This window comes from Carassius carassius, chromosome 3 (assembly GCF_963082965.1).
Source record: "Carassius carassius chromosome 3, fCarCar2.1, whole genome shotgun sequence".
NCBI classification, from domain to species: Eukaryota; Metazoa; Chordata; class Actinopteri; order Cypriniformes; family Cyprinidae; genus Carassius; species Carassius carassius.
The window spans coordinates 34,068,392-34,089,997 of NC_081757.1; the positions used below are offsets into that span (position 1 = coordinate 34,068,392).

Consider the following 21,606-nt stretch of genomic DNA (forward strand, 5'->3'; position numbering starts at 1 on the left):
AAGCATGCTGACATCATCCATAGGAACTTGGTCAACCATGCTCTTACTCTGAGCTTAAAGGGATACTCCAACCCAAAATGAAAATTTTGTCATTAAGCACTTAACCCCATGTTGTTCCTAACCCGTAAAAGTTTTGTTTCTTCAGAACACAGACACACTCTCTGTCCGTTTAAATCTAAATAAAAGACCCATCTCTTTAACCTGGGTTACACATGGATGTCTAAGTGTTGCCTACAGAATAACATAGGTTTCATAGACAATTGGACGAGCTTTTGGGGCAGACCTGACCTGTTTAAAAGAGATGGTATTCATCCCTCCTGGGGTGGCGCCAATCTTCTCTCTAGAAATATAGCAAATAGTCTTAAGCCTTGTTTATACTTTCGCCTGGCTCCGCAGCGCGAGTCTCCGCAGACTGCGCGCGCACCTCCGCTAACGGACGAGGCGTTTATACTTGACGCGCTCGCCGTTGTACTATTTTTTTAACCGACAGGGGGCGACTCGGAGTAATTCTCCTCTAAACCACCTGGAATCGGCGGCGAAGAAGTAGTTTGCCGGAACAACAACACTGAGAACATGGCGCCTCTGGCTCTGGACGTGCTGAATGCTGAAGAAGAGTTGTTGTGTTTGTTGACGTTAACTAAAAGACAAAGGAGGAGAAGAAGATGGTATGTCCGCCCTTTAAACACCACTCGGCAAAGAGATGGAGAGTACAGTGCTCTTATCAAAGAAATGCGTGCAGTGGACAAGCAAATGCACTTTGGCTACTTTCGAATGTCTGCTCAGTGGTTCGACGATTTGCTACACCGTATCAAACCTTATTTGGACCATAAAAGAACCGACAGTAGCCCAGTAAGTATGCAAGAGAGACTGGCTGTCACGCTTCGCATACTTTCATCTGGAAGTTCCCAAAAATGTGTTGCCTCCAGCTACAAATTGGGATCAACCACAGTCTCAGTGATAGTGAGTGAGGTCTGCCAAGCAATCTGGACTGCTTTAAAAGGTGATTTTGTCTCGCTACCAAAAGGCAACGAGTGGCTTGACATCAAGAATGAATTTTGGAGAGTGTGGAACTTTCCCAACTGTTTGGGGTGTGTGGATGGGAAACACGTCCTAATCAAGGCACCCCCAAATGCTGGAAGTGACTTTTTCAACTATAAAGGAACCCACTCCATTGTTCTAATGGCAGTCTGTGATGCCAAGTATCGTTTCACCATGGTGGACATCGTTCATCTTCGGATGCGGCGCCGCGCGCGTTGTTACAAAAAATGTCACGCACACCGCCAGGCGAAATTGGGTCTTGCGAACCCAACGCGCAGGACCGCCCACACCGCAATGACGTCATTTTTGCCGCGCGCACCTTCGCGCTCCTGTGGACGCGTCGAGTATAAACCAGGCTTTAGTGTTTATACTTGACTAACTGGGGCCCAGGTCAGGAAGCAGACAGACTGGCTAAACCGACCGTCTGCTAGCTGCCTCCCGTCACAGAGGTCAGTTAATTCTCAGCACATAGAGACTTTTTCACCTAGATATCACACTATAGAGACTGTGTCTGTTCCCCGAACTAGAAAATACAAAAAACGTCCAAACCAAGTTAAGATTAACAATTTAATTGAGGTTCAACAAATAAAAAACAGAAGCAATATGGATAAACAAATGATAAAGCTTGGCTTATTGAATATCAGATCCCTTTCTACGAAAACACTTTTTGTAAAGTTATCTTCCTGATGTAACCAAATTCCTGAGCATATCCAAAACCTCAGAACAACTTGATGATGTAACAGAAACTATGGACTCTCTCTTTTCTAGCACTTTAAATAAAGTTGCTCCTTTACGCTTAAGGAAGGTTAAGGAAAACCGTTTGACACCATGGTATAATGAGCATACTCGCACCCTAAAGAGAGCAGCCCGAAAAATGGAGCGCAGCTGGAGGAAAACAAAACTAGAGGTATTTCGTATTGCTTGGCGGGAAAGTAACATATCCTACAGAAAAGCATTAAAAACTGCTAGATCCGATTACTTTTCTTCTCTTTTAGAAGAAAACAAACATAACCCCAGGTATTTATTCAATACAGTGGCTAAATTAACGAAAAATAAAGCCTCAACAAGTGTTGACATTTCCCAACACCACAGCAGTAATGACTTTATGAACTACTTTACTTCTAAAATCGATACTATTAGAGATAAAATTGCAACCATTCAGCCGTCAGCTACAGTATCACATCAGACAGTGCACTATAGACCCCCTGAGGAACAGAGAGGAAGAATCATATAAACTTGTTAAATCATCTAAACCGACAACATGTATGTTAGACCCTATACCATCTAAGCTCCTAAAAGAGGTGCTTCCAGAAGTCATAGATCCTGTTCTGACTATTATTAATTCCTCATTGTCATTAGGATATGTCCCCAAAACCTTCAAACTGGCTGTTATTAAGCCTCTCATCAAAAAACCACAACTTGACCCCAAAGAACTAGTTAATTATAGACCAATCTCGAATCTCCCTTTTTCTGTCCAAGATACTAGAAAAGGTGGTATCCTCACAATTATATTCCTTCTTAGAGAAAAATGGTATATGTGAGGATTTCGAGTCAGGATTTAGACCGTATCATAGTACTGAGACTGCTCTCCTTAAAGTTACAAATGATCTGCTCTTATCATCTGATCGTGGGTGTATCTCTCTATTAGTTTTATTGGATCTTAGCGCTGCGTTTGACACAATTGACCACAAAATTCTTTTGCATAGACTTGAACACTTTGTTGGCATCAGTGGAAGTGCATTAGCATGGTTTAAATCGTACTTATATGACCGCCATCAGTTCGTAGCTGTGAATGAAGATGTATCCTATCGATCACAAGTGCAGTATGGAGTACCTCAAGGCTCAGTACTAGGGCTGCTACTCTTCATGCTTTATATGTTACCCTTGGGAGATATCATCAGGAAACATGGTGTTAGCTTTCACTGTTATGCTGATGATACTCAGCTCTATATTTCTTCGCGACCTGGTGAAAGACACCAATTCGAAAAACTAATGGATTGCATAGTCGATATAAAAAACTGGATGACGAGTAATTTCTTACTGCTAAATTCTGAAAAAACAGAGGTGTTAATTATAGGACCTAAAAACTCCACTTGTAATAATCTAGAACACTGTCTAAGACTTGATGGTTGCTCTGTCAATTCTTTGTCATCAGTTAGGAACCTAGGTGTGCTATTTGATCGCAATCTTTCCTTAGAAAGCCACGTTTCTAGCATTTGTAAAACTGCATTTTTCCATCTCAGAAATATATCTAAATTACGGCCTATGCTCTCAATGTCAAATGCAGAAATGTTAATCCATGCATTTATGACCTCAAGGTTAGATTATTGTAATGCTTTATTGGGTAGTTGTTCTGCACGCTTAGTAAACAAACTACAGCTAGTCCAAAATGCAGCAGCAAGAGTTCTTACTAGAACCAGGAAGTATGACCATATTAGCCTGGTCCTGTCAACACTGCACTGGCTCCCTATCAAACATCGTATAGATTTTAAAATATTGCTTATTACTTATAAAGCCATGAATTGTTTAGCACCTCAGTATTTGAATGAGCTCCTTTTACATTATAATCCTCTACGTCCGCTACGTTCTCAAAACTCAATTTGATAATACCTAGAATATCAAAATCAACTGCGGGCGGCAGATCCTTTTCCTATTTGGCGCCTAAACTCTGGAATAACCTACCTAACATTGTTCGGGAGGCAGACACACTCTTGCAGTTTAAATCTAGATTAAAGACCCATCTCTTTAACCTGGCATACACATAACATACTAATATGCTTTTAATATCCAAATCCGTTAAAGGATTTGCATTAATTAGGTAAACCAGAACCGGAAACACTTCCCATAACACCCTATGTACTGGCTACATCATTAGAAGAATGGCATCTACGCTAATATTTGTCTGTTTCTCTCTTGTTCCGAGGTCACCGTGGCCACCAGATCCAGTCTGTGTCCAGATCAGAGGGTCACTGCAGTGTAAAGGAAACAGGTCAATTTAGCTCAAAGGGAATCATTTAAGATTTTAAAGGGAATTTGAACAGAATCACTGTTTCACGGCTGATCACTGAGACGCCTTGCGATTCACTGAACGAGCCGTTTAACATCAAATCTGCGCTGGATATTAATATCCAAACTATAGTGAAAACACTATCAATTAGCACAGTAACAAGATCGGCAGTTTAAGACATTAACTTGTAAGCACAAAACACAAGATACTTCTCTTTTCAATTTGAATAAGGCTTTATTAGATAAATCTAAGACATATAAACTAATCTAACACATAAACGCATGCACTCACACTTTCACACAAGTTGCAGGAAGATCGAAAGTTAGGGAAAGATGAGTTTAAGAGAATGGAAATGTGGAATCCCAAGTTTACAGTAATATGTTAAATTGCATAGACATGAACAGCCATCAATCACTTAAATCAACCCTCGCATTGAGTTCCTCAATGAGGTTAAAATTATATTAGATACACCAGCACAAATGTCTGAAGGGACATTGCCTGTGTAAAGTTGTAGCTGATTGGCTGGAAGTTCAGTAGTTGTTGAAGTGACGTCTTGAGAAGGCCGTGGTTGTTGGGCGTTGGCTGAAGATGCAGAGAGTTGTGTGTAGCTTGCTGAAGTTGAACTCGACGTTACAAAACTTAACTCAGAACACGAAACTCTTAAACGGAAATGAAAAGAAATAAAGTTTGACGAGACTATATGGTGTTTCTTCTCATCGTGGCTAAGTAGCAGCAGGCGTGCAGGCTGAAGCACGCTGGAACCGCGCTCAAAGAACAGTGATGACAAACAGCATGGCTAAAAGCTAAAGCTAAGAAGCAAAGCTAAAAGCTGGCATGACTGATAGCCAAAGCAAGGCTAGAACTAAAAAGCAGACATGACTAATAGCAGAAGCATAGCTAGAGACTTAAAGCTTACAACTAAAAGCTTAGTTTTATGGTGTTCTGGGTATTTAAACTGGCCTGTTGGCCACACCTCAAAAGTTGTCTTGACCAATCAGATATAGTCTTGGCTCTGGGGTATCATAAATCATGTGTTTATCTTACCAAGCATGTGGTCCGAATTTTCCCGCTCTTGCAGGGTATAATTTTGGACATGATTCATATAACACGAATATGATACATTTGATAAATATTTGATTGTCTGGACTAATTCAAGCAAGCAGATTCAATTACGTAGATACTAGACATGACTATGTATCCTTAAGCTAGCCCATAGTTATTAAAAGACATACACAATAAGTGAATATAAGATTATAGTCAAATGTGTGGGTTACATATAAATGAATATGGAGTTAAGCGATGGACTGATTAATTTATAAGTCTTTTTGAGTTCATTCTGGTCCATATATATGTACAAAAGACAGTTTATTTGCCATTCTCTTGACAAACACTTCTGTGTAGAGACCGGAGGTTCAAAGCCCCTTCCCCCTTAGGAATTTCAGTCTGGTTCTGTTAGGTGGGGGAAGTCCATGGAAGTGTTTACATGTGATGTCCAGCGTTGCATTTCAATTACGAACAACAAATTTGACATCTCTTCTCCGAATTGAAATTGTCAATAATTGTTCTAGTGGTGTTAATGTTGAAAGCTGTTCTGTGAAAACTTTGGTTGGTTGGTTATCTTGCTTGGGACTTGTGGCACAGAATGTTTTATGACTTCCTTAGGAATTCGGCTCATGTTTCAAACACAGCCCTGATCGACTCTTTAATTTGTCTGGTTCGAGTCATTTCGGCTACAGCAGTCACCCGGATCCAGTACGTATCGAGACCAGATGGTGGATCAGCACCTAGAAAGGACCTCTACATCCCTGAAAGACAGTGGAGACCAGGACAACAGGCCCCCTGACTAAGCCTCGTTTCTCCCAAGTTTTTTTCTCCATTCTGTCACCGATGGAGTTTTGGTTCCTTGTTGTTGTCATCTCTGGCTTTCTTAGTTGGGGACACTTTATTTCCATCGATTTCATCGACTTGATTCCACAGATACTATTTAAACTGAACTAAGCTGGACGATGACATCACTGAATTCAATGATGAACTGCCTTTTTGCATTATTGACACACTATTTTCCTATTTAATGCTGTTCTGTAGCTTTGTCACAATCTGTATTGTTAAAAGCACTACATAAATAAAGGTGACGACTTTGTCTTGACTAATTCGATCCAGGTGTAATTTGATGTGCACTAGGGCTGTAGCTATGGAATATTTTAGTAATCGGGTATTCTACCAAAAATTCCATCGATTAATCGAGTAATCGGATAAAATGTGCTTTTGCTTAAAGTGCAATATTAATTATGAAAGAGAAAATAAGACTCCTGGGTCTCTTTAAATGAACAACTAAGTTTCCTTTTTTAGAATTGTATTTGTTTTTAAATGCATAGAATGCAAAGCATACATCAAAAATAAACATTTAATTAGTAGCCACTGTTTCTCTGTCTGTACTTGTACTGCGAAGAATTACAATAAAGTTGAGAGATGAATTAAGTGCATTTAGGTGCCATTCAATTGGGGTTTTAAATAAATTTTCTGAGACGCACATTAAACATTAAACACATAAAACATTAATTTATCTTTTAATTATTGAAAATTAAGCAAGCTTAACTTTTTGGTACTAAACCGCAATAACTAAACTTAACTGGACTTTTATTTTGACGGGTTGACCTTTACAGTTCTGTGTATTTGATGTGATGCTAGTTGTACTCGTATCAAATGGTCAAATGCTCATGAAGTGACTGTCAGAGCAGTTCTGGAGTTGTTGTTCATGTGTTCACGTCCTTATTTAGTGAGAGAGCAGACACTGAAATCACCGGACCGTCACGCGCGCTTCCGTGTGTTTAATGAATAAAGACTCACTTCTGCTCCATTCATTAACACAGACACGCAGAACATGCAGGATTCATATTTAAATAGATTGTTCCGGCTTAATATTTACAGATATTAGTACATATCGTGATTTGATGTAAGTGCAATGACCTATTTTTGATTAATTCGTTCAAAATTTGGGCCATTCCGCGTTAAACTGTAAATTCCGTTTTTATGACTGGATTTCGCGATTCCGTCCACGTTTTCTGCATCGCAGAAATCATAGGGCCCTAGTTGTGGTATGCCAGCTCTATCTTGCAATGGACACACGCCACGACATTCTCTTTATATCTGCCCGTGCCCTCAAATCAAAACAATCATTGCGAAAGAACCTGACGTGAGATTTAAAATAAATTAAAAGAGGCTTCGAGGCAGAGGAATTTGCCTCGATCATTTTTTGTAATTGACTTACTCGAGGAATCGTTTCTGTGCACGCTTATGCTTAAAGGTGCCATAGAATGCATTGATACAATATTTTAAATTATTCTCTGATGTCCACTGAGTGTGTATGTGAAGGTGTATCTCAAAATATCCCACAGATATTTTTTTATAGCTTGTTGAAACTGCCACTTTTAGGGTGTGAGCCGAAAAAGGCTGCTTTTTGTGTCTGTCCCCTTTTAAATGAAAATGTGCTGATGTTCCTGCCTAAAAATGGATTTTACCATTATGGCCACACACCTGTGTTCAAACACCTTATAAAAGTGATTTTTGCATTCTATGGCACTTTTAAGCAGTCTGTAATGTTGTTCAAGGATAAAATTGATCCACCATGGCAAAGAGTGAATATTTGTGTGGTTTAATGCATTTCAGATTTCAGATTTTCCTCAGTGCATATCTGACATGTCATAGGTATATTTTTCTTCTGTAAATGTTAGAAAGTCATGCAAATATATCCATTTTGCTGTCAGGAGTGGGCAAGGCTTACGTGAGCAAACAAGCACTGCTGCTTGCATGCACGCCAAACAAATGGAACATAATAGAATAATAGCTCAATAATTCTGAATAAAATATGCATTCTTCTAAAATATTTGTTGTTGGATTTTAATCATACATATAACTGTATTTGTATGATAGCAGTAACTGTAAATCAAATGTAAGCTAGCTAATACAGCCCTAATTACTAGCTCAGATAAGTTACTGTGTATTCCTTTTATAATTATAAAATATAGTCTGTTTTATACTATTTATTTTCATTTTTTGTTTAGTGATTTTAACTTTTAATTTGTTTTTAATGCTTTAAAGAGCAATTTTATATTGTAATGTTTTAATGTTCTACTAATAACCATAGAATACAACTGTCATAAAACCAGAGAGAAAGGCTCCATAACTGCTGATCAACTGAATGCGAATGTAATGCATTGCATCACGTCACGTTGGAGAGAGAATTTACCAAAGCCCACCTTGAGAGTGACTAGAGAAACGAGTAATGGACGAGAGTATTCAGATAGCGCAGATTATAGATAAATAGATAAATACATAGATATATATAGATAGATAGACTAGATATATAGATAGATAGACAGACAGCTAGATAGAGAGATATCGTCCAAAAGCGACCCAAACCCACTCACTTCCCTACAGCACAAGCTTTTCAGCGCAAGTTTCCATGGGACAGCACTGCCCACTCAACCACCTAAAATCGCTTTTTCAATGTGTACCACATGCATAAACACCCCAGACAGCATGGTAACATTGATTCAATGTTGAGTTTTGATCCAAACTATCATTTTGGTTGACATCAAAATTTCAATGTTTAAAGTGAGTTGGATCAGCATTGAAATTTTGATGAAAGGGAACAGCACACATGGGTGAAGACAGTGACATTGAACTAACATTGAGTCTTAGTTCATGAGCACAATATCTTGCAGGCATGTATCTGTGCAAAACACTACTGGGTGTTTCCCAATAAGTGGGGCGGTTCCGTTTATGATGGGCACTTTCAATGGTGTTACCTCATTTGCTCTAATACACTGGGGGTTTGGTTTAGGGGTGGGCCCTCATGATTTTAGCAAGTCTTTTGAAAAATGGTTGAAAAACCAATTGTAGTTTGAAAATTGGCACTAATTGGTATACGCCCATTTTGGTTTTGCATTTGCTCTTCTCAGTAGTTAATTGATGCTTCCTTATTATAGAGAAAACACAAGGTGTGTCCTATACAGAAGGCTTGTGTGTTTGACATGCATGAACTCTCTGAGTTTCAAACAATGGTGCATATAATGTATTTCTGTTTTAGCATGCTTTTTACTTGCATTTTATTTATTGTTACTAAATCTACTAACATTAATTTTCAAAGTAAGTAAAAAAATAAATAGAATAAATAAATAGAAATAAATTGCACAGTAGCATGGGGACATTGATACAATGTAGTGTTTCCATCCAAAACGTGTTGAATCATCATTGATATTTTGATTAAAGGCAAAATCCAAAATGGAAGTGGGTGATGAAAAATTATCTCCAATTCATCTTTAGCCTTGATTGATACAATTCTACAATATTTAGCTGATCTCTAGGAGCTCATGAGCATGAATATTAAACTTGACACAGCCTATGTTTCTGTTACTCTACAATCACTACAAGGCATTCAGTAGGGGGGGTTAAGGCTGATGAGGATGGATAATTAAAGAAAAGAGAAGCACACCCTTAATCATGCTGACATTGATCATACATTGAGTTGTAGTCCACAGCATAACTGCTTGTCACAAGATTGGATTGTATCACATCTCCTGCTAGCAGATTTATTAGGTAAACATTCATATTCCTGAAAAAGTATCAAACGTAACAGTTCTAAAAGGTACAACTCAAAATCAAAGATGTTTTCATGTGATATTCAAATATATTAATGGTTTTAGCATTAGGTAAATCTGCAGCTTTAATGAAACAGCTTTATAATTAAGCTGTTCCCACAAACTAAATTCAGAACATTTCACTTGCTACAATAAATAGGTTCTTGGTAAATTAGGTGCCATAAAATTGACAAACCGTCAACATACTGAAGTCTTGTGTATTATAGCTCTTCCATTTCCAAATGTTCAAAGCACTAAATGTAAAATATATTGAAACAGTAATAGAGTTTAGATTATTTTAAATCAGTGATACTAAAATCATGTTCTGTCTGTATTCATAAATAGTTAAAAGTAAATGTTATATTTTCAATATATTTTTATGTGACTTTATGTATGTATGTTATATGTATGAGAACTTATTTTACTTTTTCAGAGAATCCAAAAGAAAAGAGGCACAGTCTGAGCCAGATTTTATCAAATTGAACAGTTGCACCACTTGCAGCAATAATGACTTCACAGTGGTCAAAGAGGTGTAAATTGAAATCAATGATTAAGTCCACAGAGTCAGAAATACTACAACAATTCAATGAAACCAGTGCACAAAATTCTGTGTCAGAAGAAAATCATGTTGAAGCAGTAAAAGATTATGTTGAATACCCTAAAGTTGTTATAGACTCAGCTGGTTCAGATTGTAATGATTCAGTCACAGATGAGTTCCCTGGTGGGGTGTCTGATGAGGTTCTGTGGCATCCAACCAATATACACAATGTTAATAATGACACAGTCAACTTATCAGACGTTGACTCTGATACTGAGTCAGAAGTTCCAACGAGTGAGTTTCTTTTAAGGAGTTTGCGATATTGGGCCTCAACCTTCTCAGTCTCACTTGCTGCACTCAGTGCACTTTTAAGTATTTTGAGAATGTTTAATCCAGAATTGCCCACAGATGCCAGGACAATTCTTAAGACCCAAACCCATGTATCTACCATAAAGATGGAAGGTGGGGAGTATTATCATTTTGGCTTGGCAAAGGGGATATTGTCGTGTTTGAAAAGCTTAATTCTGCCTGAACAATTGAAAATAGTTAAAGTACAGTTCAATTTAGATGGCCTTCCACTTTTCAAAAGCTGTACACTTCAGTTCTGGCCAATTCTTGCCATTGTCAATTGTGACTATACTAAACATCCCTTCCTCGTTGGCCTTTACTGTGGTATGAAAAAGCCCAAGTGCATATTTGAGTTCTTAAAGCCATTTATTGATGATTTAGCTGATGTTCTTATGGGTGGTATTGTTTACAATGGTCAAAACATATTGGTAGAAGTAAGCTCTTTTGTGTGTGATGCCCCTGCCAGAGCCTTTGTTAAAAATATTAAATCTCACAATGGCTACTCAGGCTGTGACAAATGTGTTCAAGTGGGTGAGTGGCAAAATAAAATGACATACCCAGAAACTGATGCAAAATTGAGGACGGATTCTGATTTTAATGATATGATTGATGAAGACCACCACTTGAACCAAAAATTTTCTCCTTTAGCTGGCTTGGTAAAAATGGTTACCATGTTTCCATTAGATTATATGCACTTGTGCTGTCTAGGCGTCACTAAGAAACTTTTGAACTAATGGATCAGAGGTAAAGCACATACTACTAGGTTGTCCACTCAAACTGTAGCTGACATTTCTGAAAAGTTAAAGTTGCTGAGTTCCTACACGCCGGTTGAGTTTAGTCGGAAACCAAGAGGGTTTTCAGAAATTGACCGCTGGAAAGCTACTGAGCTGCGCTCTTTTATGTTGTACACAGGCCCTGTTGTGCTTCAGAATAGCATTCAAATGCCGATGTATGAGAACTTTATGCTGTTTTCTGTTGCAATGCATTTGCTTTTATCTTCTGAAACCCCAGAGGCGATGATTGATTGTGCTCATGAATTGCTTGTCTCATTTGTATGCCATTTTGGACAACTGTATGGTAAACATGAAATAGTCTACAATATACACCAGCTCACTCATCTGGCTGAAGAGTATCGTCTCTTTGGACCTTTGGATAATATGTCAGCATTTCCTTTTGAGAATTATTTAGGACAAATAAAACGTCTTTTGCGCAAGCCTCACTTACCCTTACAACAAGTTGTGAAAATGTTATCTGAGATGCCAAGTCCAGATTCACCAAAGCCTCATGAGTGCAACTTAAGTCAGACACATTTTGACGGTCCAGTGCTCCATAGACTTAGTCTTGGCAAACAGTTCAGAAAAGCTGTCACTGAAAAGTACACTCTGTCAATAGTGCAAGGAGATTATTGTGTACAAATAGTTGGCCACATTGCTATTTTAAGAAATATCATTAAGGTAGATGGAGTAGGGATTTTTGTCCTGTTTCAAAAGTTTCACAATCAAGAGTCATTTTTCTCCTACCCATTTGAGTCAACCAGCATAGGTTGTTATAAAGTTTGGGAGTTGAATGACAATCTAGATATGGCCAGGCTCCAAGATATTAAGCTGAAATATTTCCTCTGTCCTGACAAGAATGTTTTCATTGCCATGCCACTCATCCATATGACATAATTAATTGTTTGTAGATTAAAACATGATTTTGCTGTTGTAAGAAAAGCTTGTACTTAACATAATTAGTTCCTGCTTTTCCATCTCCAAGGAAAAGTTTACATTTCTAATCTTGTATTGTAGGGGAGTTATTTTGTTTTAAAAAATGAAGCAGTGGTGCATCGTTCAATTTCAAAATGGTGGCACAGAAATTGTGCCACACAGCTGGCTGATTGGAAATAAGCTTCTTTGGCCACCATATCCACCCAAAGACACAGCCAAGATACGGGCTGCAGTGAAAAAATATGAGCTGCCTACTGAGCAATGGTTGTCCTATGAACCTGTTAGACACCTTGCAATTCGGGGTAAGTGTATAAATTAATATGAGTTGGAATTTGAATTATTGTGGACTTTTACACTCACAACATATAACTTGCAGCCACATATGAAGAAGCTGAGAAGGGTTTGAAAAGATACCTACAGGAGAACTGCGACACAAGTGACATTCAGTCTGAAGTAGAAACTGAGAAGTTTAAAAAAAGAAAATCCAGGTAACACAATTAATGAATGACAAGGGGAAATAATAATCATAACATGAAATTCCTAGATGTATCTGAAGTTTTATTTCTCTATTAGACACAGTCCCATTTACAACACATCTGATACAGAAGAGGAAGTTAAAAAAAGAAAGCTCTGCCCAGCTCCTAGACTTCTATTTCCAGGTATAACAGTGATATTATGTAACTAAGACTGAGTGGCACAATATATGCAATTTTTCCATTTATGTGGACATTCCCAAACGTAATTTTGCTAATATGTAAAATCTTATTCACTGCAGTCTCCAATATAATGCAGGCTCCTTTTCAATCAGCTTCCAGAGTCCAGACCTTTGTCCAGCCCTCTAATCAAATTCTGCCTAACCATCCCTCCGAGTCCTCTGACCAGATGTGCAGCAGTTCTCCATACTTGACTGAGTCAAGTGACTCATCAGCCCTCCCTGCCAGGAACCATCTTCCAAGGATCATGAGGGTATCCATTCCAGAAGTGCTTTGGCAGTTTTGCAATGAGACCAATATTTGCTTTGATTTTAATGTCCAGCTTCCTAATTTCAGGCAGTTTACACCAATATACAATACTGTTACTTTATCCTAAAATATAATTTGGTTGCTAATCTGCGAGTCTGTTCACTAGCAATATTTTTTTCTTGTTGCAGATGCAAGGGATTCTGCAAGAGAGTTAATGAAATGCAAGTGCAGAGAAGTTTTCCTACTTATACAGTATACATGTTAAATATGTTTTGACCTGTAATGTTTTTTATTCTCCACAAGATGTTGCTTTACAAAAGTTGATCGGAACTGTAACTGAACTTGTAAAAGAAGTGAAGGAACTGCGTGAGGAATGTCAGGAATTCTTCAGACAGTCCTTGCCCTCAAAGCAACCGCTGCAACCGTTGCCTGTCTCAGTCCCTCTGCACAATAGTGATGAGCTTGAGAGTGCAGAGGAGATATTAGCATCCAGTGAAGCAAGGACAATAATGGTTTGTGGTTCTATGTTGACCATTTTGTTGTTAACCCATTTTGTTTTTTTGTTTTTTTTTTTACATTTTACATGTTCTCTCTGCTTTGTGTTCACATTTTGTATGGCAGGTAAAACACTTCAGCATAATTGGAGGAACCTCATTGGAAGTTAGGGTCCGTCGCATGCTTTCTTGTGCACTGACCAATGAGCTGGCATCATCACTAAATTGGGCTGGGAAGATGGTTAAAAAGCAGTCAAGGCAAAAGAGGGCATTCAAGGATACGTTCTTGAATATGTGTATATTTGGTGAGTTATTACTATCAATGATTTTAATTGTCGTTCTGCCTTTTGTGTTCCCAGAAATTGACCTTACTTCATCCAATATTTCCCTGTTCCAGTTCCTCCATTAATGTATTTAATTGCATACATTTCACATCCTGTTGTTTTTCTTTTGTTAGATGCTATGACTTTGCAGATGGGTGTGGGAAAAGTTTCCCAGTATGAATATAGTCAGGCAGTCCAGAAATGGCTCCAATATGCACCGTACCGTGTGGGCGGAACTGCACTTCAAACAAGTGAAACTGTTCCGTCGGTGCCTCCAGATACAAATTAATTTGCTTTTATTGTTCATTGGTTTATTTGTTTATTGGTTTAATTTTGAGTCTGTATGATGGTTTTTTGTTTTGTTTTTTTTTTACATGGAATTGAGTGCTTTGAGTTGAATGAATTAAAAGAACAAAGACTAAAATAAAGAAGAATGTGATTGAAACTGTTTTTTATTAATATAGTTGGTTGAATATTGATTCAATGTTATGAGCATGTTTTTGTCTTCAATATTAATAATGTTTCGAATGTGGGTGCAAAAGTGACGTTGAAACAACATCACTTTGTAATGTTGAAGCAATATTAACACCATTGATTTGTGGTAGAAATCTGAACATTATTTCAATATTAACCGAGGGTGCAAAAGTGACGTTGAAACAACATCACTTTGTAATGTTGAAGCAATATTAACACCATTGATTTGTTGTTGAAATCTAAACATTATTTCAATATTAACCAAGGGTGCAAAAGTGACATTGAAACAACATCACTTTGTAATGTTGAAGCAATATTAACACCATTGATTTGTGGTTGAAATCTGAACATTATTTCAAATATTGACTGAGGGTGCAAGAGTGATGTTAAAGCAACACCACTTTCTAACGTTATTTCAATGTAATCAGCGTTGACACATCAACACTGACTCAACATTGTTTCAATGGTTACATGCTATCTGGGACTGCATCCGTAAGAGAGCTGCCATCGTTGTTTCGCGTGCTGTGGGACCTCGGAACTCGGAGTACATCGATCTAGTATGAGACACGAGTTCACGGGTGGGAAGTCACGGGTTTGATTGCCAATCCAGTGCACTTTCACGGGTTTAAGGTTGGAAAAACACGAGTTACGGGTTGCCTGGAACACGGCATCATACTAGGCTGAGGCTACCTTTCCTCGACTTCTCCCCAACGTACAATATACATATCTTGAGTGATTTATGTACCCATTAATCGAAAGTGGTGGTTAACCTTCAACATGGCCTTTAAAACAAGTCATTAAATCTTGGGCACAATACATTAAATACAGTCGGTTATAGCCTATGTAACCCCCTAAAACTCAGGGGTACTTCAGGTATTTATGATCTAATTGAAAATATCAGTTTTCAAAGTTCACTCTAGGAGCTTTGGGGTATTTTTCCTTTTAAACCAAATTCTCAATTTAATTGAACAACTGAAATATCATGGGAAAAAAATTAAATTTACATAAAAAACAAACCCACAGACAAGAATTCAAGTTAGCCAGAAATGTATTTTTGTTGATAGAGTACGACAAGATGATGAAGAGAATTTGTTCCAGAGGAATCCACTCAGATGATTCAGTATGGCGTGCAGTCCGGGCCTGTCAGTGGTTTTAAAGATTTAATTTATTTATTTTAAGATATTTGAAAACATTTTAGAGTGCTGCTACATCTGCATTCAGTTGATCAGCAGTTTCTAGCCATTCAGCCATTCTTTCTGGTTCTATGACAGCTATACTTTATGGTTATTAGAAGAACATTAAAACATTACAACATAAAATTGCTCTTAAAAACATTACAAACACTAAATTAAAAGTTAAAATCACTAAATTAAAAATGAAAATAATATAAAACAGACTATATTTTATATGATAAGAGGAATACACATTAACTCATTTGAGCTAGTAATCAGGGCTGTATTAGCTATCTTACATTTGACTTACAGTTACTGCTACCATAAAAAAAATACACTTATATGTTGGATTGAAATTTTACATGTGTCACATTTAATGTCCAACAACAAGTATTTTAGCAGAATGCATATTTTATTCAGAATTATTCGGGTATTATTCTATTGCGTTCCATCGGTTTTGCACGCAGCAGAGCTTGTTCGCTCACGTAAGCCTTGCCCACCCCTGACAGCAAAATGGGATATATTTGCATGACTTTCTAACATTTACAGGTGAAAAACATACCTGTGATGTGTCTGCTATGCACTGAGGAAAACACAATGTCTCAAATGTATTAAACGGCACAAATATTCACTGTTTGCAGTGGTGGACCGATTTGATCCAAGATCGACATTAAGGGCTTCTTAGGAATAAGCGTGCACTACAAATTATACTGACTCATTGAACCTGGATCAAATTAGTGAGATTGTGTGAATTTATATTGTCATTTTTTAAACCGTCCCAATTGATTTGTTATTTCAAGTCAGGTTTTGGACTTTAATCCCTGCTTTTCTTTGCGTCTTTTATGAAACAGCTCACTGGGGCCTGTACCATGATGGTAGCTGAACAAATTCAGAGTTACAGGATTAGTTTTGAGTCGACAAAACCAAACCTCTCCAATCCGGCTTTGTTGGTACCATGATGCTGATCATCAACTTTCTTTGATCACATGCACATGAATGTGTGACATCACTGACGAAGAGCCAATCACGAGCCTTTCAACACAAAGCAAGTTTGATTTACTGATAAATAATAATAATACGAATCATAATAATTATATAAATCATAAAATGACTCAGTAATTATCATTAAAGCCAAGCTTATTTTTTTTTTTGTGACTTTTAATTTGGAGCCAGATAAACTGGAGGCGTGACTTTGTGTCAGACATGTCACTTCTCTCACCTCTGATTGGTCCAACTTCAGTTTGAGATCTCTAACCCAGAACATAACGTGCACCGGAGCAGGTTAGCCATGGAGTGTAAGTTACTATGGCAATGAATGCCGCTAAAAGCCAAGCCACTTACATGGTACCTAAAACCCAGGATTGGTGCAAACTAACCTGAAATTTACCTGGCTAGCCAGCTAATCTAGCTTCATGGTACAGGCCCTAGGTTTCACAGATAGGGTTTAGGTTAAACCAGGGCAATAGTTCAAATAGGAAACTACAGTAGTTTTTATAAACATGCTTTAGAAAAAAACAACACTGGTGTGCATCTTGAGCAAAACAAAGACACTGACATATTTTAAGATCAGTTAGTGCAAGTTTCTTTCAGTTGAAACAACTCATTACATTTTGTCTGGGAGTAGGCCTAAGCCTTGTTTGTGAAACCGGGGGATAGTGTTGTAAAAATGCAAGTGTTTACATAGCTTTGTATTTATTTTAAATACTTTGCATTTTAAAACGTACTAATGAATGTCTATTCAGTAGTTCTTATAACATAACAGAACTAAATTTTTGGTGATTCTAATTAAAGGGATTCTCCACCCTAAAATGAACATTTTGTCAATCACTTACCCCCACGTCGTTCCAAACCCGTAAAAGCTCCATTCGTCTTCGGAACACAATTTAACATATTTTGGATGAAAACCTGGAGGCTTGAGACTGTCCCATAGACTGCCAAATAATTAAGTGTCAAAGTCGTGGTCAGAATACTCCACTTTTTCTAAGCGAATAAAACAAAAATAACAACTTTATTCAATAATTCCTGGTCTTTTCTGTGTCACTCCATATCACCGTGCTGTGTGCTCTTCGGTGTCATCGGCGCCACAAGGATGTTGTACAAAATCACCACAACTCATCTTTGCATCAATAAAACATGCAACACTTTGTTTTTCTACCAAAATATGTAATGTAATGTAGACCCTAATTATTATATTAAAATTTAACTTACATTGGAAAGGTCTCACAAAAATTTCACAATGTATTCCAAAACATGATGCATAATGGGATACATTAAGCCTCGAATAGCGCTCTGGAGCTGGGACAGGCTTGTGTACATTTCATGCACATGTACTCTCAAGTGGCCAAGACTGCAAGTGTGGGTATTTGGACAAGGCAAATACATAACCCTCATAATATTATGGTAGAATAAAAAAAGTTAATACCTTGTAAAGTGCATTTCACTGCCAACATAACATCTGAGACTTTAAATCTACAGTATTCTATACAAAAATGAATTACTTATTTACAATAAAATTCTCTTTTAAATCTGTAGAATACATTTAAAGGATCATTTTATTATAGGCAATTCATTTTTGTTATAAAATAATAAACTATTAAAGTACTAAGTTTAAAATCATCAAACAATTCCAATGTTGCAAAGTTTTGTGTTAAGTATTTGTTTATTACAGAAAACAAACTGCACATCAAGCAGCAATTTATGAACAGGCTGTCTACAAAATAACAGTTATAAGGAGATATGCTAAATGGATTATATCCGTATAATATTGACCATCCTGTGGACTTTTTAACAAGGAAATGTTTTTATTAACAATGTTGAAAAGTAAATTTAGCACATTTTCATGAAGCAGTAAGGTAAGTGTCCTACTAGACAAAATTGTAAGAAAAAAAAAAGTGAGGGAAATAATTGATCAGACTTTGAATGAGACTGAAGTCCTTGGCACTGAAACATGGTTTTCTGTATGTTCTCTTTCATCTCTGCTTGTAGCATTTGCAATATTGCAGCTTTAACCCATAAGATAACCACTGCAAGACAAACACATTCAGATCATCATTAGAAATAGAGAGTTCAAAGAAAAGACAAGCGAGACTGGTCTAAAACTATAATATGGTGACATATGTATACAGCTTTAAAGAAACAGTGCTAAAACATTGCTGCTATCTCTCTGGAATACACAGAGAATAATAATAAGAAGAAGAATGAGTAGTGTGTCCAAACCTCAGTCTGGTAGTTTAATACAATATAAACATATAAATAATGTTTCAAAAGCTAATGTAAAGTCAAAGACGACAGAATACCCAAGATGTGTCACTCGTATAGTTTTGAATGGGGAAAAATGCAACACTCAATATGAATCGTTTCACTGCAGCTGCCGTTAGAAGTCGTGGTTGCTATTGTTCAGGTCTCAGAAAAATGCGAATGTGCACTGGCTGGTCTAGCCTAAGAAATAAGAATTTTATAACACTATTTGAGCAAAATAAACAACATTTATGATTCAGTTGTTGTCAGATTTCCTTGGTGATTTAAAAAAATTGAATTGAATTGTTAGCTTAGTGAACAGTTTTGGAGAATTTGATGTTTCCCCATTCAAAGAGATAGGAGCGTTTAGCGTTTCAAAGATGACTGCCGAGTGACATGACTTGCTTTAAAGGGACTTTGGTAAAGTTTAGTTACTTACGGTAGTTTCATTCTCATGAAGACTCTGGCCATAAAAAAGCTCAGCAACACACTGACAAAGCCAATGAAGAGCAGGAGGAAACGGTTGAGCTTGGGAATGTTGGGCGCATTAGAGCGATCCAGAATTATGAAGCCAAGGCCTCCCATGGTGAAGAGAAAACTGGAGGCCAGCCCCTCCATAATGTACTGCCCATTCACTCTTTAAAAAAAAAAAAAAAGAATACAATCGTTCAGCAGAACACTTTCACATTAGTTTGGAGATGTTGATTCAGTAACTCAGATTTTTTTCAAGATATATCACCATTTCAATTATTGTTTATTTTACAAGTGAAACAGCAAGATGCCTCAGGTAACGTTACATCTAAAGGGTCACCAGGTGGCCGATTTTATGATGCCCAGCCGTATCAAAAAATGTTTTACCTGTACGCCAGAAAGGCCACTGGCCTCTGATGACCGTGTTCATCTGTCATTGATCCGACACTTGGAGGTTCAACGATCACATCATATATGATGCCTGAAGGGATTAAAAGATTACATCAGGTATGGTTCAATCATTCAGAGACACAGTTGTGTCGTACTTAAAAGCATTTATCTAGCTACATAATGAAATAATAATAAGCTTTCCGTCTTCTTGCTCATGTAATATGTAGACAGGAGCAGAACAGCAAGTTATTCTGTCTAATAAACAGTGTGCAATATAATTTGAGATGTATTACTGATATTAGCACAGTCACAGAAAGCAGGCTAACTCGCAAGATTATATAACAAAACACGAAAGCATGGATATTCATATTAAATTTAACTTTAGTACACAAAGGCTCTACGGGAAATTTTCACTAGTAGATAAAAGATTAAGCAGAAGTGCGCGCGCGCGCACACACAACAGGATACGGGTTAGCTGAATGCTAGTTTAGCCTGAGCTGGCTATAAAATTCTTACCACCGGTAATGAGAAAATATGAAACAATCACGACGGCATATACGGTCATTGCAGAAGGCATATGTAGCCATGACGGTTTTTTAAGTTTGATGTTCGGACATTCCAGTACAGTAAACGGTAGGCTGAAGAGAGTCTCCATGGTTTAATTGAGTACTATACTCCTGTGGCTGCCCGGCTAATGGATACGTCACAATCGCCGTAGAGCGACGTGTACAGGAAAGAGGCTGGAGAGGGTTCTTCTTCTTCTTTAATTGCGGTTGGCAAACCAGCTTAAGGTGCATTTCCGCCACCTACAGGGATGGAGTGTGAGACCATGGGCGAGCAAGCGTGTACGTCTTCTCTGGGCGAGTGGAGCTCTCGAACCGGAAATACGTCACCTCCACTTGAAAACATCAAGATAACGTCGCCATGAGTTCTTCAAACTTAAACTCAGGTAATTTTATCTCAGCATCGCTAAAATGGTGAACTGAGCTGTTGTAACGTGCAGTGTAAGAAAAACGCACAGTGATTGCGTGAAATTTACGCAAAAAAGGATTAACAAACACTATTGATTTGTAGATTTCTTTTATATCGCGAGCAATGTTGATGTCTGGCCATGATCTGTGAATCATATATACTCATGTATAGATCAATGTGTCTGGCCAATGTTTTATTTATTTTTTTTATTAAGTTATCAAGTTCAATTACAAACCTTTATGGCACATTTCAACAACTGAACACAAATTATTAGTGTTGATACAGCCAAATAGAAAGAAAAATGATGGAAAAAACAAATAACAATAATCACAACATAAGATAAAACAGAATAAATAAGGGAAAGAAAAAGAAAGATGAGGGTCTTATTCTAACAATAAAAACAAGTTCAAAGCATACAAGAGTTTCTGGGCATTCCTGTCCATCATGTAATGAAGAGACTTTGCAAAAATCTTTAGTTCATTCTTCCATCCGCTGAAGTGAGTTTTAACCTTTAAAAACGTACATCTATGAATATAGTATTTGCACAAAGTAATTAAGTTATCACAAAGTCTAGGATCTTATCCTTCAACAATACTCCAACCTTAACTGAGATCACAGTCAAATGGTGTATTGATATATGTTTGGAATGAAGCCAGTTTTGAAAGTCCAGCCAAAAAGTCTTTACAGATTCACATTGTAAAAACATATGATCTACAGTTTCAATATCTTTCTCACAGAACCTGCATGAATTGTTCTCCCAATTAAATCTTTCTTGTAGGAAGTTATTAGATGGATAAATGTCATTTAGAATTTAAAATGTTACTCCTTTGGC

The 21,606-nt window shown here is 37.4% G+C and overlaps 1 protein-coding gene across 1 annotated transcript; it reads right to left on the reverse strand.

Moving 5' to 3' along the window:
• Positions 1-18,344: 18,344 nt before the first annotated feature.
• Positions 18,345-20,564, reverse strand: ostc (oligosaccharyltransferase complex subunit). The gene is made up of 4 exons (XM_059536270.1): positions 20,319-20,564; positions 19,800-19,893; positions 19,381-19,578; positions 18,345-18,727 (listed from the first exon to the last, which is right to left on the reverse strand). The coding sequence occupies exons 1-4, from the start codon at positions 20,455-20,457 to the stop codon at positions 18,709-18,711; spliced, it is 450 nt and encodes a 149-aa protein (XP_059392253.1). The 5' UTR covers positions 20,458-20,564; the 3' UTR covers positions 18,345-18,708.
• Positions 20,565-21,606: the final 1,042 nt, after the last annotated feature.

Excerpts from the sequence above, each read along its gene's own strand:
- ostc (XM_059536270.1), bottom strand. The coding sequence starts at position 20,457 with ATGGAGACTCTCTTCAGCCTACCGTTTACTGTACTGGAATGTCCGAAC. Across the intron at positions 19,894-20,318 it reads ATATTTTCTCATTACCGGTG|GCATCATATATGATGTGATC; the intron begins GTAAGAATTTTA and ends TAATCCCTTCAG. Across the intron at positions 19,579-19,799 it reads GTGGCCTTTCTGGCGTACAG|AGTGAATGGGCAGTACATTA; the intron begins GTAAAACATTTT and ends TTTTTTTTAAAG.